This window comes from Rattus rattus, chromosome 4, assembly GCF_011064425.1.
Source record: "Rattus rattus isolate New Zealand chromosome 4, Rrattus_CSIRO_v1, whole genome shotgun sequence".
Lineage (NCBI taxonomy): Eukaryota > Metazoa > Chordata > Mammalia > Rodentia > Muridae > Rattus > Rattus rattus.
The window spans coordinates 28,854,152-28,873,018 of NC_046157.1; the positions used below are offsets into that span (position 1 = coordinate 28,854,152).

General features: G+C 48.9%; 2 protein-coding genes across 6 annotated transcripts in view; one reads left to right on the forward strand and one right to left on the reverse strand.

Annotated features, from left to right (window-relative positions):
* The window catches only part of Ccdc191 (coiled-coil domain containing 191), a 66,314-nt gene extending 64,896 nt beyond the window's left edge, over positions 1 to 1,418 (forward strand). Inside the window, exon 17 of the mRNA XM_032900218.1 lies at positions 981 to 1,418. Within this exon, the coding sequence (XP_032756109.1) occupies positions 981 to 1,125 (145 nt within the window). The 3' untranslated portion in view covers positions 1,126 to 1,418. The remainder of the gene's footprint in view (positions 1 to 980) is intronic.
* Positions 1,419 to 5,998: 4,580 nt separating this feature from the next.
* Zdhhc23 (zinc finger DHHC-type palmitoyltransferase 23) lies at positions 5,999 to 18,661 on the reverse strand. Of its 5 annotated transcripts, none has more exons than XM_032900221.1 (5): positions 18,640 to 18,661; positions 17,459 to 17,730; positions 12,098 to 12,808; positions 9,549 to 9,716; positions 5,999 to 7,533 (listed from the first exon to the last, which is right to left on the reverse strand). In XM_032900221.1, exons 2-5 carry the CDS (start codon positions 17,599 to 17,601, stop codon positions 7,266 to 7,268), a joined length of 1,290 nt encoding a protein of 429 aa, XP_032756112.1. In that variant the 5' UTR covers positions 17,602 to 17,730; positions 18,640 to 18,661; the 3' UTR covers positions 5,999 to 7,265. The 5 variants fall into 5 exon arrangements, with proteins under 5 accessions (XP_032756112.1, XP_032756111.1, XP_032756114.1 ...); XM_032900220.1 differs by lacking the exon at positions 18,640 to 18,661 and adding an exon at positions 18,188 to 18,378; XM_032900223.1 differs by lacking the exon at positions 18,640 to 18,661 and adding an exon at positions 18,027 to 18,176 and having other exon boundaries at positions 9,549 to 9,605.
* Between the last annotated feature and the right edge of the window lie 206 nt (positions 18,662 to 18,867).

Here is an 18,867-nt window from a genome sequence, read left to right on the forward strand (position 1 = left end):
GGAGCTGTAAATAGCAGGTGGGGAGAGAGCCGTCCTCAAGCCTGGGAGTGGGCCCGAGAGATGACTACAGGAAAATTGCAGTGGTGGGCTGAGTGGAGAGAAGTCGGATGCAGTGAAGCAGTTCTGCTTAGCAGAAGTCAGCATTATCCAAAACGTCAACCAACGAACAGCCATAAAATTAATAATGACTGAGGTGAATTCTTGGGCCTTGTTAGCTAATTAAGAGGCCAGAACAAGTATCATTACTGCCTCTAGTTTTACAACAAGCCTCAGCAACCTGCTTGTGTTCCAACCTGTCACCATGTGACTGTGTGCTTGACTCTTGACCTTTATTCAAGATCTGACTTTCCAGGAACAGCCACTTCAGTAATGCATTTTAACACCTCGGATGCTCCTCCCCGAGATAGGGCAGCACTGTGTTTCCACCACTGTCCCTCCCCACACACTGACTCTGAAAGGCTAGCCGTCTAACCTGGCAGAGACTGTTAGGCCTTCCCTCAGCATCCCCAGGGACCAGTTGGTGTAGGTGCTGGTCAGTCCTCAAAGGGCAGGTGTGCGTCCCACAGATCGCACTCCATTCAACACACAACCCCCCACACCATCTTTCCAATCTTGGAATTAGCATATTTTTTTCTCAACTAAAATTCTAGATCCTTTCTGTTGTAATTGGCGATGAGCTTACCAGTCAGGTTTTAAACTATGGGAAAACCAGGGCCTGGATGCCCTAAGTGAGTTCTCTCAGATACACTCGGCCATTATCTTTACCTTGACAGCTGTCTGCCCAAGCCCATCCTAATTCCTGGCCTAGTTGGCTGATACACAGGCTATGACCAGATCAGCTGAGGAGTCCCAAAGCCAGCACTGTCAGCCCTGGGCTCTCTGTGTCACTTAGCACAGTCATACCCATCCATTTTTTTCAATAGCACTGTATTGCTGTCGGAATTCCCATTGATTTCCCCCTCTCCCTTTTCCCCTTAAAGGAAGATTCTCAGGGTCACACTGGAGATGTGGAAGGCATTTGTAAAACTTACCAAAGAAGACAGAGTCAGAGAAGAGCGGCGAGACCAGCTCCGCCGGAAGGTGGCCGAAATCCTTCCAGACTTCCAGATGCTGGTGCCATTGTGATGGCTGCACACCAGCAGCTACATGCTTGTCAGCCACGGGCAGTCTTTGTGCCCGGATGTGCAGACACACGGTCTCCACCCACACCCCTACCTGAGCCCGGCTTACTTCTGGACGTGTCGTAGGCCGGGGGTTATCTTGGGATTGTTCTTCCGTCTTGATCTCTCCTGGGTTGCTGGGCATCTGTGGTGATGGCTGTCACAGGGGGTCATGGGAACAGTCCAGGGCACCACCGCTGAGTGCATTTTATACATTCTTAGTATAATAAACCCTGAAGGGATGAGTGCCTGCCTGGACTTCTGGAGACGGTGTCCTTATCACTTGCTGTGAGCTGCTGTATGTGTAACACTGGACAGAAACAGAAAGCAGTGAGGACTTAAAAAAGAGGGCATGGGTGGCCAGTGTTCTGTGACCACAGCCCGAGTGACAGGTGCCCAACAGGGCCCACTCCACCCAATGGCACATCGTGAAGGTACTGTACATGGCTGCAGCAGACTGCAGAGCTTATCCTGACATCCAAGCACTTGATCCACACCTAGGAAACCAACAGCTCCAGCAAGCCTCGCCCTCATCAAAATGCCTAGCCGTGTTCCCAACTCGGCTTCTCAGTAATCCATCTGCTCTGTCCGCTTGGCCTGGTAACTTACACTGAATTCAAAGAATGTTCTAGTATTTAGGTTCTTACTAAAGATGGATCAAATGTTCTCCTCTGTGAGCTTTTACACAGAATCATCTGCTAGGAATGTTTTCATTATAAAACATGTCTTTATTGTGACCAATTCAAATACTCTACAAATGAACACAGTGGAACGAGAAAGCTCCTCATAGCCCAGAGCATCCAAATTGGTAAAATGAAACTGTTGCGTGAACCTGCTTGACCCAGCACAGTTCTTAAGCTACCCCAGCTGCACGCCATGCAGAGAGGCTCTGGTCATTTTTCTCATGAAAGATATGTAGTGACAGGCCGAGACCACAAAACCAGAGCTGAGCTAAGCTGCAGCCACACCCCTTCTTCTTTAATATCATGTGACTGCCGTCAAGAGACACAAGTGTTTCAAAGACAAATGGCCACAAGAAAAATGAAACTAAATCATATTTAATCCTATTCCATCTAAACCACTGTTTATACTTAATTATGGCACACTTACTAAATACTGGCCATTAACACTAAAAAATTCAAAACCACACACAAATATTAACTTAATGCCAAGCCTAGAGATACGGCTGAATTCTTTATCATGCCCTAAATAAGTCATATAACAATCATGCTTTCTGTCATAAACTATATCTTTGCTTCACCCAAACATCAACCAGAAACTGCTTCCTAGAGACACATATTGACTGGGCCCCTGGACAGTCCCAGCCTACAGACCTTTGAGACCACCAGACTCTTGATAGGCCATAGTGAAGACGTGGTCTGAAACACAGCCACTAACTAGCACTGAATAAACAGTACCTCACCTACAAAGCCAGGAAGAAAAGAGGGAGACCAGGTTTAGGGTCTGCAAAGACCACTGGATGGGGTCAACAATGAGGTAGTCAGGAGGCCCCACAGCTCAAGCACAGGGTTTGAAGACAAAACACTTCCAGGGCACACCAACAATCAGACTATTTTCATAAAAGAAAGCACTTTATTTTCCTTTTAAACAGTGTGATCACAGGATATTATTTTGCACAAACAGCAGCAGTTGGTAAAATTTCCATTTTAAAGGCCTTGCATCTGAGTCTGAGGTGCTAAGATGGCGATAGAGGGACACGAGGAGTGAGGAGTGCAGAGTCCAGCCCTCAGCCTCCAGCTTGGCTCCAGGTTGTTGGGCCATCCATATTAAATATTGAATTGAATATTAAAGCCATTCCTGGGATTCACTCCGTCTACCGTCAGACACAGAAATCAGATCAAATGAAAAGGCCCCAAAGACACAACAAATCAAGTCACCCCGACCCTGGCAGCATGTATGTGCCTGCTGCTCTGACGGGCATCTTGTCCACGGCTCTGCCTAAAAACCTTTTATTTGTATCAGTAGATCAGGCTAGCTCTGGGTTAAAAGCTTTGCCTTTTACATATGGATCTTTTAAGGTAAAAAGTGACACCAGGACATCTCTCCAGTACTTATGAATCTCAAGCCCAAGGTGGAGAGAGCCACCCCGCATGCTGTGCTAACCGTTCAGCCTTCCGTTCCCACAGTGAAATGCTCAGAGCCAGCTCAGGTCCACACGGCTGTCCGTACGGCTGTGACGTGAGTCTCAGTTTAGTTCATGTGGCTTTCACGCTCACCTCACAGGCCCTGCACGTTTACCATGAAACAGCTGGCTTGCCAGTCTTCTGCTGAGCAGACCAGGCTCCAGGCAGGGCCTCCAGCACAACTCGAACCCACTGCTTGCCGGAGAAGGCTCTTTTCGGAAGGCAGGGTGCCAAAGTGCGGCTAACAGGAAGTTACGTCACAGAAACCTACTCGGCTGGTTTAGAGAGATGAGCGAGCGCATGGCGCGTTGCTTGTGTTAAACTTCATGGCTAAAGCTGTGCTTCTACAGGTTTTTACTTCTGTCGGTTGAGCTGAATAATAAAAAGCTGATGTCCTACCCAAAAAAAGGAAGTGTTAGGCAGATATCAGTATTACATAGACTCTTACTGGCATTGTGTTTTCTGGCAGTGGAAAGTTCTAGAATACAAAGTTTTCTCTTGCTAAAAATTCTAGAGTCCCAAGGACTATTGTGTAAGAGAAATTTTACAGCAGTTTTCCTTCTAGGCAGGCTGTACAGTGGACAACAGTCAATGCATTCATCAGAGGGAAATGCCACTTGGAGAGCAGAGATTTACAAATACCCTAGCAACTATGTGGCTGAGGGATCAGACAGCACTGTCCCCAAAACACATTTAAGGCTTCGTTTTAGCGGCGTCAGAGTGGCCTGCCAAGGAGGCAGTGAGGGTGACCTACACAGTACTTTGCAAGCTCCTAAGACACACTTCTAACAGGAAGGATTCCTCATTCCAGTCTTGATCCTTAGTGTTTTCCCTTGAGTTTTTAAAAAGCAGCCTCGGTCCTCTTTCCTGGGAACACACAGTGGTGTGGGTAATGTAGGGGTCAGAACAGGGTGGGTTCCTCATGAAGCTCAGGTGGAGGACGAGAGGACCTGCTTACCTGGTGTCACATTTGTGGGGAGCACTCACTCCCATGGCCAAGAGACTGCTGGGCTCATCTTACCCATGGAGGTTTGGACAGCCCACTCACAAAGGCCTTGCCTTTTTAAAGACTCCAATTACATCTTCTATTGTCTAGAGAACACCAAAATCCCACAAACAACTCAAGATCATAAAGCACAAAGGTCTGATTGTAGACAGCCCCTGATTTACTGTCTCTTGGAAATGAATTGCAAAAGCCTGAGTGCATTATTTCCCAATTCCCCTCTAGGAAGCAACAAGGTCAAGGCAAATTTTATGTCTCACAAATTATCTTTGATTTTTGGAATCCCAGAAACAGTACATGTGTAAAAACAGACACTTCAAGATGGAGTTCTCCTCCGATGGAGCTCCCGTTTCTGTGGCAGAGAGAGGGCCCACTGTGTAGACGTCCCCAAGTTTCAGTTCTGAGACACAGCGGAACACGTTAGTAGGGGGAAGAGCTAGAAAGCAGTGTCTGCTCAGTGCTGGGAAGCGCGTGTACCCTGTTCTCCATTCCTAGTGAGTTACATTGCGGGGGAGGGGGTTAGGCGAACTGAAAGATCCACAAAGCAAGAATCTGCATCCAGGTTTGAGCTTCATTCTGTAAACCACCAAAATTCTCCAGAAACTTCACCTTTGGAGGCTGCAGAGATGGCTCAGCAGTTAGGAGCACGTGCTGCTCTTCCAGAGGACCCGAGTTCAGTTCTCAGAGCCCATGTCAGCTGGCTCATGGCTGCCTGTGACTCCAGCTCCAGGGGGAGCTCTTCTGGCCTCCTCTGTACATGCGCACGCACACATACATACACACATACATACATACACATACACACACATACACACACATACATACACATACACATACATACACACACACACACACACGCATGCACACACACACATACATACACATACACACACACACAAACGCACGCACGCATGCACACACACACATACACACACACACACACACACACACACACACATACACACACACACACACACACACACAATCTAAAAAGAAAAGAAATTTTGGCTTCTTAATTCCAGTGAGCCACAGAGCCAACAAGGAGTCCCCATGCGCGTGAGGGCCTCACTCATGTGAACCTGAGTGGCGAGCTCTGGGGAAGAGGGTGCTCACTGCTAATCCTCCCACTGGGTCTCGGGGTGGTGCTCACCATCACATCCCAAGCGCACTGCTGATGAAGATGCAGCAGGCACATGTATGACTAAACGACTTCTCCAAATTCTCACAGCAGCTAGATGCTCAGAAAGAGACATGAAAACTACCAATTTCTGCCCACATACGCTGTCTCTGACGTTACCACCATCTCTCTTACCTAAAACCCACAAAGACAGAAATTAGTTGTAGCCAAGCCAACTTTCATTCTGAATGTTTGACTCTGGGCCAGGGCCAGGCATCACCGTAGAAACTGCAGCCAGCGAGCATCCCCAGGCTCCCTCTCTGGCTTACCCGTGGGATACGGAGTCTATTATGTATTGAACAATAGATCTCTGTGGAGAGCAATGACAAACCTGGATGAAAATGTGGCACCTGTCTTCAGGAGAGCCCTGGTCAATGGCAAGTCTTAGGATGGCGCTCTGCCCGAGAAGCAGGAGCGTTTCCTCAGTGCATACAAGCAGGCAGAGAACATCAACAACAACAGCAACACCCACACAGCTCTGTTTCCCCTCTGAAGCAACAAGGCCAAGGCAAACTTAAGGTCTCACAAATTATCTTTGATCTTTGGGATCCCAGAAACAGTACATGTGTAAAAACAGACACTTCAAGATGGAGTTCTCCTCCGATGGAGCTCCCGTTTCTGTGGCAGAAAGAGGGCCCACTGTGTAGACGTCCCCAAGTTTCAGTTCTGAGACACAGAGGAACACGTTAGTAGGGGGAAGAGCTAGAAAGCAGTGTCTGCTCAGTGCTGGGAAGCGCGTGTACCCTGTTCTCTCCTGTGAGATGCATGTTCGTAGGGAGGACGAATGAGCAGCCATGTGGATATGGGAAGGTGTCAGTCACCCTGGAGAGAGTTCATCCAGGCTGATGTTCCCATTTAGTGCTCTAAACATTACAGCACTGAAAATACATGGATAATAATAAAAAATCAAGCCCTTGATATTAATCAGCCTCCACAGCCACAAAGGGAAATGTTCTCGGAGGACAGTTTCCTCTCCGTCCAACCACAACCACCCGTGTGCCAGTGCCAGGGAAAACGTGGAAGGGGGAAAATTAGTTAAGAAGTATAATAAATATAAAATGATACATTAACAAATATATTCGTCACCTAAATTCCTGCCCACTACACATTGCACAGATACTTTCATCAGCTGTCCTTCTCAAGACGAGATTACTAGTATCAACCCTCTTGTTTGTTACTAACCTGTAATCACAGGTCTAACATGGAGAATTTCCTTAACTGTACAAACTGATTGTCTTAACAGTATTGGCTTCAATATTCTGACCTATGAGCAGTCTGCTTCAGTCCAAGGCATTTTCTAACAATGCCTGACTCCCCCGAGTGCTGGAGTTGAACTCCACAGCCCGCCTCAGGTGGCCATCATGGCTGCTCCATGAGGTAGCCAGGCAGCAGAAGCCCCCACACAGATGAACCTGAGACTTGGGAAAGTGACTCGACCGAGGGGTCACATGGCTATTAGAAATGGAACGGAGGACTAGGAACATCCTCATTCTAACTAACTTCCTTCCTCATATGGACAGTTGTGTGACCACAGCCTCTTTGCAGCTTCTGGTGCCTGAGTCAGCAAGGGGACAGGAAAGGAATGGCTACTCTTGCTGCTTCAGTAAAACTCCCATGAGTTATAAAGGCAGAAGAAGTTACCCTTCCTTCGGTCCTCTCCAAACCTGAGCGTAGCTCGGCAGTACTTCCGAGAAGTGGGTGGTGGAGATGAGTCCTGCATGGATACTGACGTGAACAGGAAGGACGGCGAGGAATGTCCCGCAGGGCCGCATGGAAGGCACTTAGACAATGTCCTCGGCGGGGGTGTGGACTGTGCGTGTGCCTAGGGTGGAGAACTGGAACCAGTTGCGCAGGAAGCCCCTGTTGTACTGGCCCGTGTCCACAATGAGCCCGCAGAGGAGCCGGCGCCCGGTCTTCTGCCGAAGGGCCTGCTGCACTTCCCTCTCCGTCACGTTGTAGCTGATGTTTATCAGCTGGATGAGGAAGATGTAGGCCATGCCGGCTGTGATGATCACCGAGTACCACACGCAGGTGAAGGACAGAGCTGAGCTGTCGAGAAAGGGCCTTTCTCAACATTTTATGCACATTAGTAGGACTTGAGCACCCCCTCCAGTCCCATCCCCCTCCCCCGCCCGAGGATATCTTCATATCTTCAGAATGTGAAAACCCAGATGAACCGTTTCAATTCTCCTCTGGACTGTTAGTCCATGGTTTTCTAGCTGGCTACATTTAGCACAGGATGTCTTATTATACCGCACAGATATCAAGGTTTTCAGCGCCTGTTTGTTAAATGAATGAGCAATTCCTAATTTGTAGCTAACTCAGGCGCAAACAGGTCACAGGGAGTCATTATTGGTGTCCTCTAAGAAGCTGTAGGTGGAAACCAAGAACAGACTAATGTTATGTCTGCAATCTAGTGCAGACTGAGCACAAAGAGGATAACTCTCAACACACATGCAGGAGGAGGCTGGAGAAATGGCTCAGGTCCTGAGGTCAGTCCCCAGCACCACAGTGAGTCAGCACACAACCTGCAACTCCATTCCGAAGGGTCAGATGCCCCCTCAGATGCCCTCTCCTGGCTCTGTGAGAAGTCACACATACTCGACATACAATCATATAGACGTGAATTAAATAAAAAATTTCAAAAATAAAAAAATATCTGTAGGAACCTAACATTTCAAACAAAATCATGCAAGGCAGGAAAACATTTTCCGCGCTTATTCATGAACTGTGGGGAGGGGCGTACGCACTTGAAGAATTAGATGGAAAAAGACATACATAGGCTCTTCAATTATAAAGCTAAATGGGAACTCACAGATGAAAACCCACAACTCCCCCATAAAGTTGAGGTGACAGGAACCACTACAAGGATGAGGTGAGACGTAATAGTGACACTGGGCACCGATTCACTTGAGTCAACCCACCAAGGACACAGGCATCCTGCATTCCAACTTATTGCCCTCATGATGGCCTCGTGATGACAGTGACTTTCCATGTCGAGTGAAGGAAGTTACCACAAGAAGAGAAGGCTAACTGTCACTCCAAAATAGCTATAATGTCCAGATCTAGACTATTAAGGACTAACACCACAGGGGTGTCTGGCAGCAAAAGAGGAACTGGCTCTGAGAGTTAAGAGTGAAAGGGAAGAAGAGACCCCAACCAGAGACTATGGAACCCCCACACTGAGTAAAAGAACATAGAGAAAGGACATGAGGCACCCCGGGAGTGGTGGGCCCTTGGGATGTGGCATGGAGGTTAGCAAGGGCACTTCTGGTCTGACAGGGTGGGAGTGCCAAGGGTACCTACCCTTGGTATATATGGGGAGAGGGACATGAGCACCCCTGGTGTGTGGAGCTGGGAGTAGCAAACGCACTCCTGGTCTGTAGGGGTGGGAGTGGCGTGAACGTCCTCAGCAGGAGGGGGCGGGGTGGCGAGACCAACGCAGAAGAGTCCCACTTACACCAGCATGGGAATCTGAACAGTTTAAAAATGGGTTCCCACCTAATGACGCCTAAGAAATCTTGACCTAGATAACACAGTAATCATGAGTGGTGAATTAAAAAAATAAAAATTAGAACAAACCATGAGAGGTTAGAGAGAAAAGAAAGGCTACACAGATAGAAACACCTCTCAAAATGAGTGCACTGCGACCTCAGGCACAAAGAAGCCTCCAGCTGTGGGAGACCCTGGTACAGCCAAGCGTGCGTTTGCTTGTTTGTTTGTTTGTTTGTTTAAACAGGGTCCCTCTATGTAGTCCTCATTATTTTAGAACTTGTTTTGTAGAACTGGCCGCCATCAAAGAAGATCCGCCTGCCTGCCTCTGCACATCAGAGCTAGGATTAAAGGTGTGCGGCATCAGCCATGCTTCTGACTGACATTACCCTGGAAGGTCACCCAGAACCACGGCAGCATTTTGCTGGCAATTTTAGGGATGCCCACCATCCCCAAGCCTGTCCTCTGCTTTGACTGAGAACTGTAACTTAGCATAGGAGCAAATAACTCCATCTCTGGCAACACTTACTACTTTGTGGCTGGCCCTCTCACCAGAGGGGTGCACAACCTACCTGTAATTAGCGTAAACTCCAGGACAGTAGAAGAGGGCTGTGAAGAGGCTTCTGTCCCTACAGATGGTGTTCAAGGTCAGCGATATTCCGTAAACCGAAGTGAGCAAGAAGATGGAAAGAGCAAGTATAAACGCTTGATGGTTTGATTCTCCGACGCAGCTGTTTATCCTCAAAACAGCAGGGGGAGGGGACAAATACATTCGTTTGAGAATGTCTCCTGTAACTCACACGATACACAAGAAAGCCTTTAAAATACGGACAGTAAGAACTTCAGTTCTGAGACAGTAAACTGTTTTCATCTTAGTTTTAGGGAGGCAAAACCTGCCTACTGTGTGACAGTGTCACATTCTCTATGGAAGGACAGAACCATTGCCTACTGTGTGACAGTGTCACATTCTCTATGGAAGGACAGAACCATTGCCTACTGTGTGACAGTGTCACATTCTCTATGGAAGGACAGAACCATTGCCTACTGTGTGACAGTGTCACATTCTCTATGGAAGGACAGAACCATTGCCTACTGTGTGACAGTGTCACATTCTCTATGGAAGGACAGAACCATTGCCTACTGTGTGACAGTGTCACATTCTCTATGGAAGGACAGAACCATTGCCTACTGTGTGACAGTGTCACATTCTCTATGGAAGGACAGAACCATTGCCTACTGTGTGACAGTGTCACATTCTCTATGGAAGGACAGAACCATTGCCTACTGTGTGACAGTGTCACATTCTCTATGGAAGGACAGAACCATTGCCTACTGTGTGACAGTGTCACATTCTCTATGGAAGGACAGAACCACTGTCACTTAGCTGAAAGCCAGGACTAATAACAGAGTAGAAGACAGCTAGCAACATATAGATGCAGAGCTTGTACACGTATAAACGTAAACAATGTATATGTACACGTGGGGATTTTATGTAGTGCTAAGGGTTGAGCCCGGATCCTCCTGCATGTTAGGCAAACACTCTATCCTTGGGGCTACACCCCGGCCCCTGTCCCTAAATCTGCTAAGTGAGGTCTGTTATCCAGCCATGAGGAAAGCTTGTTTAGCAGTTATGAAGACTTGAAAAGTCCAGTCAGAAATACCCGCACACAAGAGGAAGACATGTTTAGTATGTACGAGAGCAACAAAAGGATCTGAAGCAGTTAAAACTATGGTGCGGCAGAACAAACAAGGTATTAGGAAGCAGGTCAGGTAAGAAATGGTCCTGTGTCGTGGCCTCTGTGAGGGGAGGGTGCGCAGGCCATAGCTTCTGCACATGCAGCTCAGAATGCTCAGAGGCCAGAGGTTTCCCGAGGGACTCGCTGTCTGACTCCAAAAGCAAGCATTTGGAAAGGGGCCAACATACTCACGTGCACATGCACAGAATAGTGGTAAATGACAAAGGCAAAAACATGCACATCTAAAACTAAACACCCCTTTACAGGGAAAGACAGGTCCCAGAAACTGCTGCCCCTGTCTTAGGGCCATGCCCATGAGGGCCATTTCAAGACCGTCCAGGCATTTCGTAGTCTTACTCTCCCCTGTTCCCTGCAGATCTAGTGTAGTTCAGTAGTCAGCACAGCCTCCAGCATCCACGGCTGAGTGCTAACACTCCCTTCAGCTCAGTCACTCAGTGGAGTTTTAGATGCTGTACTTTATGTAGTATTAGCCTGACGTGCCTTCCTGTCGCTAGCTGCCTCTCTCCAGGCAGGTAACAATACAGGGATATCTGATAGGATCTCAGGACCTCAGCTTCACAATGGTGAGTGGAAATCCCTGGCTGCATAAAGTGGTTCAGGATGTATAGCTAGACTATAGTCACCTGAAGACAGGACTGCTTCCCAGAATTCTCTGTTCAAGAGCAACAGGAGAAAAGACCGATATTGAATATGTGATGTTGTATGTGTGTGATGGTGTATGTGATGGTGTGTGTGTGTGTGTGTGTGTGTGTGTGTGTGTGTGTGTACACTTGCATGTGGAAATAGAGGTTGATGTTGGTGTCTTCCTCAATCATTCTCTACTGTGTGTTTTTTAGTCAGGGTCTCTCACGAACCAGCAACTTGCTAATTCAGCGAGACCCATGGCCAGTAAGCGCCAATGCCGGTCCTGTCTCTGCCTTCCCAGTGCTGGGATGACAAGTGTGTACCACTGAGCATGGCCTTTGCATCGGGGTGTAGCGAGGAGAACGCAGGTCCTCTTACTTGTGCTCTTGAGCAAGCATTTTACCAACTGAGCCATCTCCACAGTTCCTGATTAAAAACATTTTTTTTTAATATCAACTAAAGAGAAATTGGAAGGGGAAAAAAGAGGTAAGAAAGAAAAAGAAAGGAAGAAGGGGGAAAAAAAAACCTCCCAAAGTTTTTCTGTTAATCTCCTTCAGAAAATGACTGATGCACTAAATCTGTGAGACTTAAAAACCCATGACTAAGCGGGAACATCCTCACAGCCTACAAATATCTGCAAGGTGTAAAACGGGAGGAAGACATTTTAGGACACCACAAGAGAAGATAAAATGGGTAGGATATGGACTTGGTTTCTGGGAGTCCGGATTTTTCCAACATACCAGACACAATGATGATCCATTCTCCTCACACAGATACCGCATATCCGGCAATGCCACGCCCGGGCAGGCCGCACTAGCTGGCACTTGGCACACCAGTCTTCCTTCGATTTGGCGGGGCTGTCAAGCCCCACCCTGGAGGAGCCCTTAGCATCGTCCTTCAGTGTGCGGTTGTTGAGGCTCCCCGAGGTATCTGTGCCGGGGAACCCTTTGGTCTTCTCCTGCCCTTTTTTGATCGGGCATTCGATTTGGCTGTTGCTGGGGGATTTGTCATTGCATGCTGGGTTGCTGAGGTAGCCTGGATTCTTCTTGGCTCGGTACAAGGCTAAGAGTATCAGAAATAACCCGCAGGTGAGAAGGGCCAGCTGAGCGGGCCCTACGTGCCCTTGGGGGACCACTTCCTGCAAGAACACATAGTACATGTAGCCCAGGGAGAACAGACCGAGGCTCAGGAAGAACAGCGTCTGCTCTTTCCTTCTGTGAGTGAGGTAGTAGTACCACAGTGCCAGCATGGGCAGGGAGGTCAGAACCACCACCCCCAGCAGGAAGTGCCAGGAAGCCACGTGGAGCAGAACCGGCAAGAGCACGAGTGGGGGGAGGATGCTGATATTGACTTTTTTGGCTCCTCGGAGCCAAGGAATTCGGAGGCGATCAGAAATCGTATCCGTGATTCTCTCACACGTCTCCGGCCGAAGTGATTTACAGGTAAGCCATCTATTCAGAGAGAACAGAAGAACGTGCTTCACAGGGATTGGTGAATGAAAACCTACGTGGCCCCAGATGTCAAACAGCAGCATAAGTGATAACGCACCAAAAGCCAACAGTTTATTCCCTCCGTACTAAACGCAAGCTTTCCAGATTCACGTATCATGTTTCTCTAAATAGGAAGATAATGCTCATAAATGTCAACTATCAGCAATCTTTCTTAAATACACAGGTATATACATATATTCCATACAAATGTGGAATACAATAGACCTAAGTGGTATACAATCAGATGAATCTTTAAAATTAACAAAACTTGACAGTGAGAATTCAAAAGGCATTAGGTGGGCGGCAGTGGTCTTCCTAGGAAGCCTTATGCTCAGTGCTCAGTGGGAAGGCGTGGTCTGTACTTAACCTTGAGCTAGCAAAGGAAGGGAGTGTCTCAGGGGAGAGGTAGGTGCCCTCTGGGCCTGTCCTGGGCCCTGGGAGTGAACCTGGCTGTCCTAGACAGAAGTCTGCTTGAGCAAAGATGCAGAATGAACTAAAGTGAGTCGATGACTGCCCAGAATGGGGCCTGCTGACTTTGCAGGAGGCATGCAGCTATCTGAGTGTTCCAGTTTTAAAACTGAATCTTTAACACCTAAGCACAAAGGGAAGAAGCTGCTGGACCTGGAGGCAGGCACCTTCATTCACAGTTGCATGAAGGCCTGAGGCAGGAGGACCTCTGAGCCCAGCAATTCAAGGCCAGAGAGAGCAATAGCGTGAGACTCCAGCAGGGTGGTCTTGTAAGAGGGGATCTGGTCACCTATCACAGAAGAATCCTCGAAAATGGTATTAGGGCCTCTATAAAGGGACCTCAGGAGCCTTATGAACCTTACGAAGCAGGGAGTTGAGCTGTGCTCACGTCCTAGTGGTCTTTAAAGATGGGCTTGAAGAGCAATGGAACAGTATTAACAGGAGAAATCTCTAATCAATGTGTCAGGGGCTGTACAGCTTCTCTTGAACTCATGCTCCGGTGGGAGTAAGGAAAGGACAGGCTGGGGAAAATGTCTGCTGGGCAAAGTGCTTGCCGTACAAACATGAGACCATGAGTCTAGATTTCCAGCACCCATGTAAAAAGGCAGGCACAGTGTTAAGCATTTGCAACCCCAGCACTGGGGAGCGAGCAGTGGCTCTCCAGAGCTCACTGGCTGATCAGCCAGCCTACCCAGTCAGTGAGCTCCAGATTCAGTGAACACTGACTCAAAAATTAGGGTGGGTATCTATTGCGTAAGACATCTGACACATCTCTGGCCTATACACAAATACACATACAAACAATAAAATAACAGTAACAACAATAACAAAAACTACTTTGGGGCCTAGGATGATGGCTCGGTTGGCAAAGTACTTGCCCTACAGCAAGAGGAATGAATTTGGATCCTTAGTACCCATGTGAAAATTTGGATAAGGGGCTAGCAAGGTGACTCAGTGGATAAGGGTGCTTGTGACCTTGGCTGATGACCTGCGGTCAATCTTCATGGTCCACATGCCGGAAGGAGAGCACTAACCAACAGGCTGTCCTCTGACCTGCACATCAAAGCTATGGAACATGCGTGCATACACAGACACGTGCATTATTATAAAAATCGAAAGGTGTAGGGGTATGAGTTTTTAGTCTAGTGCTGTGGAGAGTGGGGTAGCAGACAGGGGGATTCCTGAAACTTGCTAGTCTAGCCAAAAGAGGAGGTCTAGGTTCAGTGAGAGGCACTATATCAAAAAATAAGACAGAGAAACTATTTAGAAAGACACTTGATATCAAACACTGTCCACCAGGAACACTGGTGCACATAGACCTACGTGTAATACATACACAGTGGCTTTAAAGAAAACAATAGCAAAGGGAAACATAACTTGGGGATCTGGAAAGTTATTGGCCTTCTTAACCTATCTTTACAGTAACGGAAAGCTGTGAGAGACAGCATCATGAGACCAGTATGGATGAGCCCTGTGGTATGCACCAAGACAATGGGAGGATGGCCCTTAAAGCTCTGAGAAGGGCTGTGCTCCAGTCAGAAGCCAAGAATGCTTGGGCCCTAATGGCAGCACCGTCTCACAGAAAATGGCTCAAAATGCCCATGAAACTCCGGGGTTCACTCCCTAGTACCACATCAAATCTGTTCCCCACATTCATCGTCCCGCAAAAACCCTAGGTAAGGCCAGGTGCAACGTAGGCTGCTGAGGCCACTGCTCCCAAGGGCATCAGTAGTAAACGTGGGTGGCATCATATGTTCCCAATTCCACAGCTCTGCACAATACAAGGGCTGTGGAGGCATTTCCACATCCACATGAATGTCAAAGAACGTTCCAGAGAACATTAAGGCTGAGGCCAAGAACTACCACAGAGTCCTCATGAGGACACTCTTGTGTATGCGACCACTGCAGAGAGCCTCACCAGGCAGTGCCTAGTGAAGCTGAAGGGAAAGAACTGACCTCAAACCCCAGGATGGACCCAGCCACCCATAAACTCTGTGCAGACACAAGACAGCAACCCATGAGCTACAGTATGAGCTAAGCCCTTAGGGTCCAACTTGTAGCTCAGCATGTCTGGAAGGTAGGATGTCTACATCACAAGTGATTTGTCCTGGAGGAGTGGGACCTGTCATTACTTTTCTTTCTCATTTCTCTTTCCTGACATGGGAATGTTTTTCACTGAATGCCCCACTGTTGTGTTTTCAAAGTACACAGTCTGTTATTTCTTTCTTTACTTTTTAATTACTTTATGTGTACAAGTGTTTTGCCTACATGCGTGCATGTGCATCATATCTGTGCCTCATACCCACTGAGGTCAGATCCCTTGGGACTGGAATTACAGGCAGTTTTAAGATGCTATGAGGGTGTTGGGAATTGAACCCCGATCCTCTGCAAGAGCAAGAGGTACTCTTAACCTCTCTTCTGCCCACAGCCTGTTGGCCACAGGCCCATAGCTATGGGTCCTTCATGAGTTTCACCCTTTTCTGACTTAGATGATGTCATCTAGACCGCTCTGGAGACTTAAGATGTCTGTGCTGACACTCGAACAATTAAACTTTGGAGGTTGGCAGCTACGGGGGGGGAGGGATTGTATTGTGCATGTGAAGACATTCTTTGGAGGGGGCAGAGGTAAATTGCTACAGAGCCAATATTTGTGGCTAAAATTCAAACCTAACTCTCAATGCAATCTTGTTCAAAGATGGGGCTCTTAGGAAGTGTGAGGTCAACAGGACATCTCGTGAATGAGATTAACATCTACACCAATTAAGACCATTCTTGGTTGGGCATTCATCCATTCTGCCGAGTGCGGATGAAGTGGGCAGGTGCCGTCCATGAGGAAGAGGGGTCACATTAGATACTAAGTCCGCCAGCACTTTGCTTTTGGGTTTCTCCACCTCCAGAACCAGACAGTCCACCTCTATCACTTGTAATGTACCCCACTCAGGAGTATTTCGTTGCAGCAGCCTGCGTGAACTAAGACAGGCAAGAAAGAAAAGGTAGTTTAGGCAACGATAACTTGAGACGCCTTAAAATGAGTCGGAGACATCACCTGGAGTCACAGAGCAGCAGGGCGGTGGACACACGGAAGCCTGCCTCCAGAAAAAGGCAATCGGCCAGAGGAGAGAACTCAGGGGCCAGCCCAGGCCCCAAGGGCTAGCAGAGAGGAAGAGTCAGCAGAGCTAAAGGCAAAGCTGCAGTCCTGAGTGACAGTCACTGTGGACACAGCACCCTTCCTCCCGTTCCTCAGCGCAAAGGGCTCTATTTCCCTCAGTGTGAATCTTAGACTAAGTCTAAAGAAGCCATATCTAAGGCTTCCTATTTACACAAGGAGCAACGTGGACATGAGCTTTAAGAGTCAAGTGTGACAGAAGATTGCTGTGGTCTCCATGCAAAGCTTTTCTTGGCCTAACAATCTATACTGACAGTGACTTTGTAAGCAGAAGGGACAGTCTCTGGGAAAAGCTCATCTCCAACATCCCTCTTCCTCTCACGTTACTGCCTTCCATAAGCAGGCATTTAAAATATATATTTAGAAAACTGGCTAAAACCAGTCTATTGCTGCTTGATACAAAATGTTTTTAACTGATGCTAAAAAACTCTTCTTTTTAGATAGCAATTTCCATCGATGAGAATGTGGTGAAAGAAAAGGTCAAAGATTAGGCAATGTTACAATCAGGACAGTGTTGCTGCCCACATATAAACAGTCACTCTCTACAGGGTGTACACGGCCTCTCTTCCCAGAAACAAGGGGTAAGCTGAGAGCAGAAAAGCCATCTTTCACCCTCCAGGCCCCATGTGACCAAGTGGGAATGACCCATGCCTGGGCTCTATCTACTAAGATCACAGAGAATATAAGAACTTTCTGGAATGTTCATTTAAACCTGCAGTTTGTGCTGGACTGTGTTCTTTAATACATTTAATCTGCCTACTATCCGCACCCCCTACCCCCGTCATCATCATTGAAAATGAAAACTGTTGAAGTCCTCATGAACTGAACCCTCACACCTGACAGCAAACACAATTCTCTATTTTAGATCCTTTGGAATAGCAAAAGCAAAACTCAGCATTCTGGATGGCATACCTGAAAGGATATATGGAGGTCTGAACAGAACCAGTGGGGTTACCATCTGGAAACTGTAAGCTTACCTGTCACAGCCTTCATCGAGGTCCTGACAATCACACAAACAGGCAGCCACGTGGTTCTTTTCCCCATTTCGATCTATGTACTCACAGCAACACAGGGGCTCCAATTCAGGCTCTTCGGTTTTCTTTTTTTTTACTGGCTTCATATTGCCTTTTAGCGTAAAGATTTGTACCTGTCACCATGAGGCATAAGAAGAAGCTCTCGGAAGGTAAAGGTGGAGAGAACTCAACTCACATCCTGTAAACACATCTTCGCTTCTCATTAACGCCAACGCCTGAGCAATAAAAAAAAAAAAAAAAGAAAAAGAAAAGGGGGGAGGGGTCCTGTTTTCATCAGGCTTTTCGGGCTCCGCGTGGCCTGAAAGGGGGCTCCTTGACTTCTGGGGTTCCGACCATCTTCTCCTCCCCTTCCCAGCTAGACTTGCCACATCTGGATACCAGCCGTTCCCATGGCGACAGCCGACCACGCGGCCCGGGACAGCAGAGCTAGAGCGGCCCAGTTCACCTGCGGGTGCGAGCTTGGAAGGGCCGGGCGGTCCCCACCCCAAAGCTGCGCGTCGTGGAAACTCACCCTCGCAGGTGCCGGCAGCGACGCCCCGGGCGCTGCAACCACCCACCGGCCCGGGGATACCAGGAGCCCCAGCAGCCCCGAGGTCGCCGTCCAGCCCACTCGGAACCCGCCGCTCCGAGGGCGTGGGCGGGCCTGGAGAATGACCTTGGCGGGGAAGTTACCTGCCCTCCGACAGAGGCGGGGACTGGGAGCAGGACCCGCTCCCCTGGGCGCGGTTGCGCCTCCGACCCTGCACGGCGGGCTCGGGCGCGCCGGGCGGAGTCGCCCACCTGTGAGCACCGGCGGTGCGCGCGCCTGCCGAGCGAGCCAGTCGCCCCCGGTCTCCGCTCCGCAGGTCGGCGCGCGCTTCCGGGTGCCCCGCCCCCGGCGCCGGGATCCCGCCGCCCGCACGTGCGCCGCCTGCCCACGAGGCCCCTCCCCCGTCGCTCTCTGGCCGGGCCACCGGCACCTGCGCCGGGCCCTCGGGGTGCTGCTGGGGCGCTGCCGGGGCTCCGGATCAGACCCGGGCGTTCGCGCGCCGCCTGAGTTCGCCGGCCTCCGGCGCCGGCAACAGGCGTTGGGTTCGATCCGCACCGTCGCCGCGTTAAGGGATGCCACCCCACGAGTCACCCACCTTCCCTAGAGGCCCGCTGTAGCTCCCAAGCCCGGCTTATCCAACTTGTGCATGCTCGCGAGTCCTGGTGGTTGGGGCTGCCTTCCAGCCAGGCCTCTGTGGTACTTTTGATTCAGTAGTCTGCGCATTTGCAATGAAATTGCCCAAGAGAGTCCTCTCTAGGGTTTCGTCGCTGCACAAATCTGTGAGAACTGTGGGCCTACGTACAGGTTTTCCCTACTCCAGGCT

What these genes read in the sequence shown, in the direction of transcription:
- Zdhhc23 (XM_032900221.1), bottom strand. Translation starts at nt 17,601, where the DNA reads ATGAAGCCAGTAAAAAAAAAGAAAACCGAAGAGCCTGAATTGGAGCCC. An exon ending in ATGGATCATCATTGTGTCTG is followed by an intron (nt 9,717 to 12,097) that starts GTATGTTGGAAA and finishes TGCTGTTTTGAG; the next exon opens with GATAAACAGCTGCGTCGGAG. An exon ending in GGAGTTTACGCTAATTACAG is followed by an intron (nt 7,534 to 9,548) that starts GTAGGTTGTGCA and finishes CTTTCTCGACAG; the next exon opens with CTCAGCTCTGTCCTTCACCT.